General features: G+C 42.0%; 1 protein-coding gene across 1 annotated transcript in view; it reads left to right on the forward strand.

Annotated features, from left to right (window-relative positions):
• EIF2AK3 (eukaryotic translation initiation factor 2 alpha kinase 3) overlaps nucleotides 1-8,289 on the forward strand; it is a 79,941-nt gene extending 71,652 nt beyond the window's left edge. Inside the window, exons 15-16 of the mRNA XM_019663819.1 lie at nucleotides 4,785-4,847; nucleotides 7,089-8,289. Coding sequence (XP_019519364.1) covers nucleotides 4,785-4,847; nucleotides 7,089-7,289 — 264 coding nt within the window. The 3' untranslated portion in view covers nucleotides 7,290-8,289. The remainder of the gene's footprint in view (nucleotides 1-4,784; nucleotides 4,848-7,088) is intronic.
• The last annotated feature ends 4,008 nt before the right edge of the window (nucleotides 8,290-12,297 follow it).

The raw sequence follows: 12,297 nt of genomic DNA on the forward strand, positions 1-12,297 counted from the left end.
TGTTCAGCATCTTAGCTGTAGAGGGCAGTGTCACTGGCCCTCATATGTGGGATCCGAACCGGGGCCCTCTGGCATCCCAAGCGAGTTCTTAACCGTCGCGCCACTCGACCGGCCCCCCTTTGTTGTAATTTTTAACAAATGTTCACAGTCTGTCACATATCAAACAATATTTTCTCTGTGCTTCAGTATAGCTTATCTGTCTATCTACCTATCTGGATAGATTTTTTCTTTTCCTGGAGCCTTCACAAAGCTTTTGTTCTCCAGTCTGTTCTGATTCCCCCCTTGACTGTCTCTAAGTTGTCAAACAAGGATGTACTTCCCTACTGTCCTAGCTGGGATCCTTTGTTTCCTAGATTCCATGTCCTCCTTTTTTTCTTGCATTACTCTCTTATTTTCCTAGCGTACATTCTGTAGTAAGTTCCTCAGGAAGAATGTATGAGAGCTAAGTTTTTAGAGTCCCCAGGTATCTGAAAATGTATTCTTTTCCATCCCCACACGTAATTGATAAATTGGCCAGATTCCAGTTTTCCTCAGAACATTGCAGCTTACAGCACTGCTGTTAAAAGCTCATACCAATCTAATGCTGGGTTTTTCTATATGGGATCTGTTTGGCCTGTTTTATTTTCCTTTCTGGAATCTTTTAGGACTTGACCTTCATCACTGCTGTTAGGAAATTTAGTTCTTTCATTGATCTTTTTTCCCCCCTCACTTACTGTACTTAATACTTGGTAGGTCTTTCAGTTAGAAGATGTGAATCTTTCAGTTATAGTAAGTTTCTATATTACTTTTTAATAAATTATTCTCCAAATTTTCTGTTTTCTTTTCCTGGAATCCCTGACTTAATCCTATAAACACCCTTTTTTTCCCTCCTATTTTCCATTTTTCTGTCTTTTTGTACTATTCTTTGCAAGAGTTCCTTAACTTGTTATTCCAACTTTCCTAATTACTTTTTTAGTTTGACAATCCAATTTTTATGGTCCAAGATTCTTCCTTTTTTGTAGCATTGGTCACTCTTTGTACATGGATTTCGTATTTTCACTTCTCTCTGAGAATCTCAGTTGTGTGTAGGCATGTGTTTTAAGTTTTTTCCTCACTATTTTGTCTCATGTCCTCTGGATCCTTTTTTTGTTTTTAACCTCCTATTTTGAAATTAATATAGATCCACAGGAAGTTAGAGAGATAGTACAGAGAGATTCAGTGTACCCATCACCCAATTTTTGCTAATGGTTACATCTTACATAATGATAGTACAATATCAAAACCAGGAAGTTGGCATTGCTACAATGTATGTATATAGTTTCGTGTTATTTTATCTCGTGTATAAATTTGTGTGACCACCACTGCAATCTAGATACACAACTGTTCCATCACCACAAAAAATTCCTTTCTGCTACCCCTTTACTTCCCTCCCTACCAACATCTCCAGCTCTGGAGTTCTTAATGATTTTTATTTTTTTCTTACACTGATAATCCTTAGCTGTTTATTCATACTTAAGAATAGGGCTCTAAAATGCAGACTGAAATGGGCTTCACTATAAGGGTTACAATTCAGTTCTTACCTTGGGATGTGGGGCGGAATTCCCACATGTCAGTCAGTATCTATCTATAGGCCTTTTCTCTAGAAACATTTTCTCCAGAGAAGTAGCTTTCATTCTCCTGCCTAGAAAGAGTATGGCTGGGTGGGGCTAGGGGAGTGGAGAGTGTCTTCCTGTTTAGCATGCAGATCTTTACTTCCTCCTACTGCAGATCTTCACTTCCTCCTACTGCCTCGTCCATGCCCGTTTCCCCAATAGATACCTTTCCTCTTTGTTGAGTGACCCTAAATCTTGCATTTTCTTGGTCCAGTTTCTCCAGAAAATAAAACTCACATGTTTATATGTGTCACTCCATACACATATTTTCAGACAGTTCTGTTGTCCTCCTCGAGCCTTACCCTGCCTTCTGTACTTCTGCACAGCTGGTCAGTTCCCTATCCATTGGCATTATCCCTGTAGGCACCCTGGCTCACCGTCCTTTGCTCTGCTAAGGTAGTCGCTGTGCTTGCATCCACTTTCTCTCTTCCAAAAATTTGATCTTTTCTTCCATTACACTCATCCTTATAGACTTATCATGCATTTTACATGTTTTTGCAGTTTCTTTAGTAAAAATGTGTACTGAAAATTTAGTAGAAAATCTGCTGTGTTTAGCCAGAACCTCTCTGAAATTCTTTTAGTGAAAGTAAAACAGACTATTCAGTGATTTGACCAAGGTTCTTTTTTAAATCAATTATATTGAGGAATAATATACATACAATAAAAGGTATGCACTTGAAGTGTACAGTTTGATGAGTTTTGACAAGTTTATATACCCATGTAACCACCACTACATTTCAAATATGGAACATTTCCTTCACCTGAGAAAGCTTCCTTTGCTCCTTCCTAGTCAGTCCCCTTTCCTTCCAGCCCCTGTCCCCATCTCAGGCAACTACTCTGCTACTTTCTGTCTTTTCTAAAGTTTCATGGAAATGGAGTCTTTCAATGTATATGCTCTATATGTGTCTGCCTTCTTTGACTCACCATAAAGTTTTTGAGATTCATTCATGTTACTCAATGTTCCACTGTATATATAGCGCAGTTCATGTATCCATTTACCTATGGAGAATCATTTATGGATAAAGATGCTATGACATTTGTGAACAGTCTTTTGAAGACATGTTTTCATTTGCCTTGGGTCATCACTTAGGTAGCATTGATAAGCTATGTGGTAAGTGGTTTAACTTTATAAGAAAATGTCATTTTACATTCCCACCAGTGGTGTATTATAGTTCTAGTTCCTCCACTTCCTTGCCAACACTTACGTTGCAGTCTTAACAATTTTAGCCATTTCAGTAGGGGTATAATGGAATCATGATGTGGTTTGAGTTGCATTTCTCTGATGACTAATCTTTTAGGACTTGACCATCTTTTCAGGTCCTTTGCTAGATAGATGTATTGTGACTATTTTATTCGAGTCTGTGGCTTGCCATTCTATTTTCTTAATGGTGTCATCTTTCAAAGGTCAGCAAGTTTTAATTTTGAAGTTCAGTTTATCAGTTTCTTCTTTTATGCTATGCTTTATGTTGAAAAGACTATTTTTCCCCATTGAATTACAGCCAAGGTGTTTTTTCAGTTCTAAGTTTTAAAATAAAAATCTTTGTTTAAAAATGTTATGTGAGGGCTGGCTGAGTGGCTCAGTTGGTTAAGAGCTCGCTCAGGAGTTTGAGCTCTGAGCAACAGTGATTCGAGTCCCAGCCCGAGCTGAGCTGCCGCTGAGCTGCCAACAGGTGGCAGGATGGCTCAGCTAAAAAAAAAAATGTTATGTGATTAAAAATCACTTCGGGGAGGCAGTGGATGGGGGGAGGAGGGTTGTCACTTTGTAAGGGGTGAAAAAGATAACTATTGCATTGTTTTGTACACCTGAAACTAATAAAAAATAAGAACCACTGCCGTGAGTCCAGGCTGAAGCATTTATGAAGCATTTGGTTTGCTGTGACCTGCCTGCCAGCGAATGAAACCCTCCCTCCTAGGGCCTGCAGGATAGATTCTTCTAGTTAAGCTTATGTTTCCCTTTAGTGGGAAGTAAAAAATGCCAACTGGTTCTTACTTTTTTAAAAGTAAACTACAGCTTATTTCTCAAGAAATGTGAAGATGTATTTGCTTTATTTTATTTCTCAAAACTGGTTTTTGTCATCATTACAAAAGGAGTATCAGGTACTGTGCTAAAGATTTGCCTGAATTACCTCATTTAATTCTCAAAACTGGTATAAGGTGGGCCCTATTATCCTTGTTTTGTAGATAAGGAAACCAGAACATAAAGAAAGTAGTAACTTGAAAATTTCCCAAAGAACTTCCTTTTTTTTTAAGATTTTATTGGGGAATCGAGGGAAGGGGAACAGACAAGTTCCTGTTGTTTTGTTCTTCAGTCTAGTTGTGGAGGATGTTGCTTCACTGGCCCAAGTTGGCACCATCATTGCACTCTTCCTGGGTGAGGCAGATCAGTCGCTGGCTTCTGGACGGCCGCTCACGGCGGCTGCTGGCTACACACGGTAGCACATGGCAACCCACTGCAGCAGGGGCTGCAGCCTACGCCGTCGCCGGTGACTCACGGCAGCCCAGCTCCAGGTTGAGCTGTTGTTCAGCATCTTAGCTGTGGAGGGCAGTGTCACTGGCCCTCATATGTGGGATCCGAACCGGGGCCCTCTGGCATCCCAAGCCAGCTCTTAACCAACGCGCCACTCGGCCAGCCCCCCAAAGAACTTTCAAAAGCTTAGTTTTATGCTCAGTATTTAGCATAATTGACTTGGTTTTCTTCACTCATAAAAAAAAGAAAAGAAAAATAAAAAGAATATGCTCTTTCTTATCAAATGGAAAAAAGGTTAGAGACTAACAGAAGAAGTTGTCCACTTAAGGACACAAAATGTATTCATGAATGACTGAATTATTTTTTTATACAAATCACTCTATTTTCAGTTAAAATCCAGCTGTCAGTATCATATGTACTGACATTGAGTTCAAGCATAATTATATTTGAATTATTTTCTAGGTTTTGATGATTTGATGGCATGTACATTTGATGACAAGTGCACAGGAAGCACTTATGTATAGATGATCAAGTCGGGAAAAGTTATTGACAAGTTTTCCATCTGTTTAATATTCATCCTTTCGCCTTAGTCACGCTGTTAGGGTATCCAAAAAATATTTTTATGTTTAAATAGATCTATATATCAAAATAGGTTTAAAGTAAGTAACACTTTTCTTTCTTTTTAGGTCTTAACCGATGTAAGAAATCTCAGATTTCCACCACTATTTACTCAGGAATATCCTCATGAGGTTCGTATAATTCTCATCTTTTATTTTCCTTAGAATCACACTTAGAACGTAAAAGGTCCTTAGCAGTCATTTCAGCAGTTTCCCCGTTTTACTGATGAGGAAGCTGATGGTCTAGAGAGGAAAGAGCCCTGATCTCCAGCCCACACAGCTCACTAAAAGCAAAGACCAGAACACAGCCCAGGTCTTGGGCCTGGCGTGCTGCGTTCCACACTGCCTGACTTCCTGTTTGGGAATCATGGTGGCCTTTTACTTCCAAAAGGCGGAACTCCTAGCACAGCCTCACAGGAATGGAGTTGCTGTTATGATCATACCATTAATTTCTTTATCTTAGTGAATTTGGGAGAAATCTTAAAAACTGGCTTCTTTAAAGGGAGGGGGGGGACACTAATTTCCATTGATTACGTATGTTAGCGTTATACCACCCAGAGTGACACAGTAAATGGCTCAGAACAATGGGAAGGGAAAATTTAGCTGGTCTTGAATGGTGAAAATCATGTGTAATGAACCTTTGAAATTTCGTTTTGCGGCTTTTGTTTATTTTATTTTATTTATTTTTTTGTTTTAAAGATTTTGTTGGGGAATTGGGGGAGGGGAACAGTGTTGGGGAATTGGGGAAGGGGAACAGACAAGCTGCTGTCCTTTTGTTCTTCAGTCTAGTTGTGGAGGACATCGCTTCACTGGCCCATGTTGGTATTGTGATCATTGTGCTCTTTACGGGTGAGGCTGTTGCTCGCCGGCCATTTGACGGCCACTCACGGCAGCTCACGCCAGCTGCCGGCCGCTCATGCTGGCTGCCAGCCACTCATGGTAGCTCATGCCAGCCCACTGCAGCAGGGGCTGCAGCCTATGCCATTGCCGGCGACTCACGGCAGCCCAGCTCCAGGTTGAGCTGTTGTTCACCATCTTAGCTGTAGAGGGTGCAGCGTCACTGGTTCTCATGTGGGATCCGAACTGGGGCTCTGATGCTCAGAGCTAGTGTCCCAAGCCAACTCAATCAACGTGCCACTTGGCTGACCCGAGCTTTTGTTTATTTTTATTACATTTAAAATTTATACATTGATAAATCTTGAATTTTCTTAATTAAGTTGAAGTAAATTAGACTTGTGTTATCAAATCGGAAAAAGGCTAAATTTATGTTTCAATATTATGAGTATAAAAAAGGGTTACATTAAAATGAGTTTTATAGGGCCGACAGAGTGGCACGTTGGTTAAGATCTGGCTTGGGACGCCAGAGGGCCCCGGTTCGGATGCCACATATGAGGGCCAGTGACACTGCCCTCTACAGCTAAGATGCTGAACAACAGCTCAACCTGTAGCTGGGCTGCCGTGAGTTGCCAGTGACGGCGTAGGCTGCAGCCCCTCTGGCAGTGGGTTGCCATGGGCTATTGTATGTAGCCAGCAGCCAGCATGAGCGGCCAGCAGCCGCCGTGAGCAGCTGTCCAGAAGCCGGCGACTGATCTGCCTCGCCCGGGAAGAGCGCAATGATGGTGCCAACTGGGGCCAGTGAAGCAATGTCCTCTACAACTAGACTGAAGAACAAAAGCACAGCAACTTGTCTGTTCTCCTTCCCCCAATTCCCCAGCGCTGTTCCCATCCCCCAATTCACCAATAAAAAATCTTTAAAAAAAAAAATTTGAGTTTTATAATAATATAGACGTACACTAACCTAAAATAAAATACATTTTACTAAAAGTTATTTCATTATATGTTTTGCAAATTTGATGAATCAGTTCCCAAGGTGACTCGTAAGAATATGTTACATTAATAGAGGTTCAAAAAAGTCAAAAAAAGGTGTTAGGTATTGATCTCTGGCATGATTATATTTTAAGTTTTTATTGAGTTAATTGTACATTCACGAGCAGTCGTAAGATGAATTTATTTTTAAAGTCAGATTATGTCTGAGTTTCAAGGATACGACTTAAGACACCTTATTATATGTTAGAAAACAAGCAATTACATGGTTCATATTTATTTGGAGTAGGAGCTGGCAAACTCTGAGCCCCAGGCCAGATCCAGCCTGCTACCCGTTTCTGTAATAAAGTTTTGGTACACAGCCATGCCCATTTACTTACACACTGTCTACGGCTACCTTTGTACTTCATTGGCAGAGTTGAGAAGTTGCATGAAACTGGCTTGCAAACTTCATATATTTACAGAAAAATTTTGCTGACTCCTGAGTTAGGGGACTGTTGAGTGGTCTCAACCCGGCTCTTTTATTACAAAACAATTTTTATATTTCAGTATGTGATGGTTCAAGACATGCTCTCTCCATCCCCCATGGAGCGGCCTGAAGCGACAACTATCATTGAAAATGCTATATTTGAGGACTTGGAGTTTCCAGGAAAAACAGTACTCAGACAGAGATCTCGCTCCGTGAGTTCATCAGGAATGAAACATTCAAGACAGTCGAGCAGCTCCCAGAGCCCTTTGCCAAGCAGCTAGCCTTACGTTGTGCCCGCACCCCAAGAAGGTGACACAGTATAGCCCTCTTCTTAGGAATGTGACTTTCCAAAATTATGGACTTGAAAACTTTGTTCTTTGCTCATTTATTTCAGACTACTTTTTCTAAGTCAGATCTAAACTGGATTTTGGGGGCATACCCGAATTTGAGCCAGCTCTCGATTTTGCTGTATTCTAGGAGACAACTGTCACTAAGTCACATGTGGTCCTTTTTCTCTGTTGGTCTCTTGAACCTGGCTGGCCACACTTTACAGCCCTCACCTTTTGCCTGGGGAGGTGGAAACAATCCCTAAAGTATACAGAGAATTAAAATAGAAATATTTTTATAGTACAGAATAATGAAAGTCCCTACATATGGTAACTGTGTTATTCTAGAAATATGCTTTCTAGAGATACAGTGGTGATTTTGAAACTGATTTCCAAAGAAGCTGACTCCGTTTTTGTCCCTGGTGGGTAAATTAGGAATCTGCACTATTTTGGAGGACAAGTAGCACAAATTGTATAATGGTTTCTATCTATAGCTAGTTTTATAGTGGCATTTATAGTATTGAATACCTTTATTCCTTAGATGGTTTTAGGGAGAGCTCTTTTGTACTTTACCTCCAAAAAAGGAACAATGAAGCTTTTTATGTAAATTGGTCAAACGTTCTGATTTGGGATGAAAAAAAGCCGTAGTAAGAAATGAATCACATATTACAACTAACTTCTTTAATTATGGAATTTTTAAACCTAATAAAATGTTAAGTGTCTTATATGTAATCCTATAGGTTGGTACTTTCCAAAAACTGATTATAGATAACAGTTAAATCATCTACCTTGCTAACATTTTTTTATTTTTCATTGTAAATATGTTTATTTTTTATTTATAAAAATTCTGAACTCAATCCATTTGGGTTGGTGGTATACAGAACGCACTTAAGTGTGTTAACTATTGTGACTTCTTTCAAGTCTAAATGATTTAATAAAACTTTTATTAATTATTTATGGTTGACTCTTATTTTGGGGAATTAGTCCAAAAATGGTAGTTTTTTCAAATTTATAAAATATGATCATACGTCAGGAAGGGTCATAACCCTACCCTCAAGAAAACTGACTGCATACCTATTCCAAACAAGTGTCTTCTCTGTTATTTCCCGAAGACTGTACCAGGACCAAGTCCTTTTCAAAATTCACAGGGCTCGCAATCTAGAGACATTTGCTTAGTGCCTACTCTGTGCCAGGGACTGGGGACATAAAGAGGACCCTGCCCTCAAGGGAGACCTCACAGAGCAAAGGGCTGTGGCAATGCTAGTGGCGTTGATAGCACGGCGTGTCTGATATGTGCCACAGGGAAGCACGTGGCATGCTGGGCTGACTTGGTACAAACCAGCTAGACACAACCTTGACGGGTCAAAATGCATGATTACTTGCATTTTACAGACAAGTAATGCCTGTCCCACAAAATTATGAGCAGTTTGTAAGCTGGAAAATCACGTCCCAGTTATTGACTCAGTTGATCCAGACCCTCCCTTCTCAGTACAGCGTAAGCATTGTCTTTCTTCGCAGGCTCTGCCTGGCCCCTGGCCAACCCGTGTCCCCCTTTCTTCATCCCTCGGTCAGCCTGCTTCAGTTGCTGCGCCCTGAACTCCTTTCCTCTTCACCCCAGCCAGGGATCCTGGTGATTTCTTTCCGGCACACACCCCCAGTCCCAGCTGTTGATCCTTTGACCCTCACAAACACCCGGAGAGCTAGCCGGGCAGGTGTTATTACAGACAGCTACCTATGGTGTAACTCGGCTCCCAAAAGGTGCTGGGGTTTGCCCAACATCACAAAGCCAGCAAGAGCAGAACTGGGACCAAATCACAGCTCTTCCGATTCCTAGTCAGCGTTTTGTCTACTCCTTCGTACCAAACTGCTGAAGGATTTGTACATTTTCACATGATCTAATCAGGCCTTCCTTCATTTTAATCCTGCAGGGGCCTTTGCAGCCACAGTAGGAAAGCAGGCATGGGACGTTAAGGGGCTGGGCCAGCGAGACCTAGCAAGTCTCCACAGTAGCTGGAAGTAGCCGGAAGAGTGTCCTGTTCTCTCCCAGAGCCCTTTCTCCTGACTCCAAACCCTACCCCCACTTCAAGGTGTTGCTTTTCTGGCATCTTTCTGGGCCCCCTCCCTTCACAGTTGCCTCTCCTTTTAGCACTTTGTACTTCATAACACTTATTGTCAGGCCACAGTAACTGATGTCAGCCACCTCCTTAATAGGTAAGATCCCCGCGTAGGAAGGGGCAGCCCTTGGCATCCCAGCCACGCCTCGCATAAAGCCTGGTCCTGGAGTACATGCTTGTGGAATTGAATTTGGAGAACATAATGTATAACTCTGACATAGCTGCAGGAAACAAATAGCCAAGTGACAGTCACTGCAATAAATATTTGGCAAAGGTTAAAGAGAAAAAGATGGTTGAACAATTCCCATGCTAAAAACACATAAAAGTTTCAAATCCTGGGAGTTTTCTAAAAGAAAGGGACCTTAGGCTTTAATTTAAATGAGAGGGGAAATGGGCAGGGACATTAGCACCCACAGGGCTCCGCCTGATGCTGTCCCCTTTAGTGTAACCCCCTCTCTTTCACTGAGTGAGTACATTACATCCCCCACCTCTAGCCGGGCCTGCCCGGGAGGGATTCTCATGGGAGAGCCTCCGCGCGCCTATTGACACTGTGACATGAAAAGGCGCATCTTCCAGGTTCCAGGTTCTGCCTTTCAGGGAGGCAACAGTCGTGAAGTAAGGGCTGGTGCAGAGAAACTCTGAAAATTAGCTACCTACTCTGACCTTGACCTCCTAGTAACAGACAGAAAAGCAGAATTTGATCATGTTTGGGTGGTTTTCTTCTTTCCACATTGTTTCTTACTGGTACTTTTCTCTGGATGCATCTACACCATAAACTCTGGCTATATTTCTCCAAGGAAGTGGAGACAGAGCAAGCTTCCAGCCTAACCATCTGCCATAGAGTCACTCAGTCTCACTCCTCGAGAAGCCTAGGGCTGAGCAGGAACTCTGGATGTTTTCTGGCCCACCTCTGGGAGGGACATCTGCTGTTTCCATAACTAGATTTGTGAGGCACTGTTTAAGGAGACTTCCCCTGGAGGTTCTATCCCTGCAACTACAGTAGCTGCCACCGAAGGGCTCACTTTCATCTTTTCCCCCCAAGAAGAAATCAGGTGAGGCCTGAGATACAACATTCTTCCACCTGTAAAGGTATTCCCCTCCTCCAAACATACTCACATCATGAGAACAACATAACAAGTGTGTCTACAGGTGACTGGCCTAAACATAACAGATATGGCAAAATTCAACCATACAAAGTCCCATAATGTTTTTGCCATAAACTGCCTTTAAATTTAACCTCAAGTGGACAACGACTTAAAACAATAAACAGGAGCAATGTGTGCCGGCTACTTCCAACAATCATATCCCTAAACCTTCCTCGCGCCCCGTGTTTGGAACAGCAGGGTTCCTCTGCTTGCTCTGACACTAAGGAAAGGTGGGGGAAGGGCAGGAACAGCCCATGGCAAGGCTTGGGGAGAAGACGAGGAATGAGAAAGCGTTCTCAATAGTGCAGCGGAGAAAAATAGATCAATTTCAGAATTATTTTTGAGGCATAAAAGCCATGACACTGGAATTAACTGAATATAGGTGAAGGAGAAGTAGATGGCTCCTGGCTTTCCAGCGCTTGAACTTCTATGGCATCCGGAGGCAGGAGGGTGTGGTCTGAGGACAGGGCTTCTCTTTTGAAAATGGCGAGTTTCCCAGAACTCTGTGGTAAAAAGGTGGGCTTTATTCCAGAGAAAACAGGAAGCCATTGAAAGTTTCTGAGCTGAGGATGGACATGATGAGATGTTAGGATCACTGTGGCAAGTGAGGAAGAAAAGGTTGACTGGAGAGAAGGAGCTGGGACAGAGGAACAGGCAGAAGGCCTTTATCCACGTCAGTGGGAGGCGAAAGACATCCCGCTTCCAGCGACTAAAGGTATGCTGATCCCCAACAGCCTAGAGGGGCTTCCTCGGTCATTGCCTGTCAGTGTGAAGTTTTGAAGGATTTCTTCAGGAGCTGCTGCAGTGCGTGTCTCCCTAACTGCTGCCTACTGAAATGATGTGAGCTTTTAGAGGGCACCCAATGAGCATTGTCAGAAACGCTGACAGCAACGTTGGGGTCAGCTCCTCCTGCTAGCAGCCACAATGTGGGTAAGAACAGCTTTGGGAACAAGGCCGGTTTGCTGGCATAGAGCTCAGGCACCTGGTAGATTTTCACTACCCAGAAAGGTCACAAACCTGCCCAGAGGGAATGCGAGCGTTTGACACTGAGAAATAATGAAGGGGGAAGGGTGTTTGTTCTTTCTCCAAAAGAATCTTTTGAAGAAATACTCTGGATAATGACTGAGTAAATGAAGATGCATTCATACTATGGATATTGTGCAAATGAGTCAGCAGCCTGAGTGGAATTATTAAACAGCTGCAGAGGAGTGTGAATAGTACGATTGCAACCAAACAAGACAGCTTCTGTATCTGTTTAAATGAAATATTTCCCTGGGCTGAAAGTTTAGAAGTATCCACACCAAACACCATGCTGGTTACCTGAGGAGAATGGAGCTGGGGGAGGGGGTATGAGGGAGAAGATGACGAACTTCAGTATGCATCTCAGTATTGTTTGATTTCTTCCAACGGATGAGCTGCTTTGGGGATTAATAATATTACATTCATAAAACAAAAAAAAGAAAGCCAGTAAACTGCATTTATTAATACAATACTTTAATTGATCTCATATTTGTATACTGCTTTGTAGATTTTAGAAAGATTTAACGTGGTCTCGTTTAAATTCTACTAGGACCTTTGCAACTCAGATATTTTCATTGCTGTTTTACATGTGAGGAAAACAATGATTAAAATAACTACCGTAACATAACAGGATGCTTGTAATAACCCACTTATCATTCCACTACCCTCTTAGCATAACAATTC

The sequence above is a fragment of the Hipposideros armiger genome, unplaced genomic scaffold, assembly GCF_001890085.2.
Source record: "Hipposideros armiger isolate ML-2016 unplaced genomic scaffold, ASM189008v1 scaffold_406, whole genome shotgun sequence".
NCBI classification, from domain to species: Eukaryota; Metazoa; Chordata; class Mammalia; order Chiroptera; family Hipposideridae; genus Hipposideros; species Hipposideros armiger.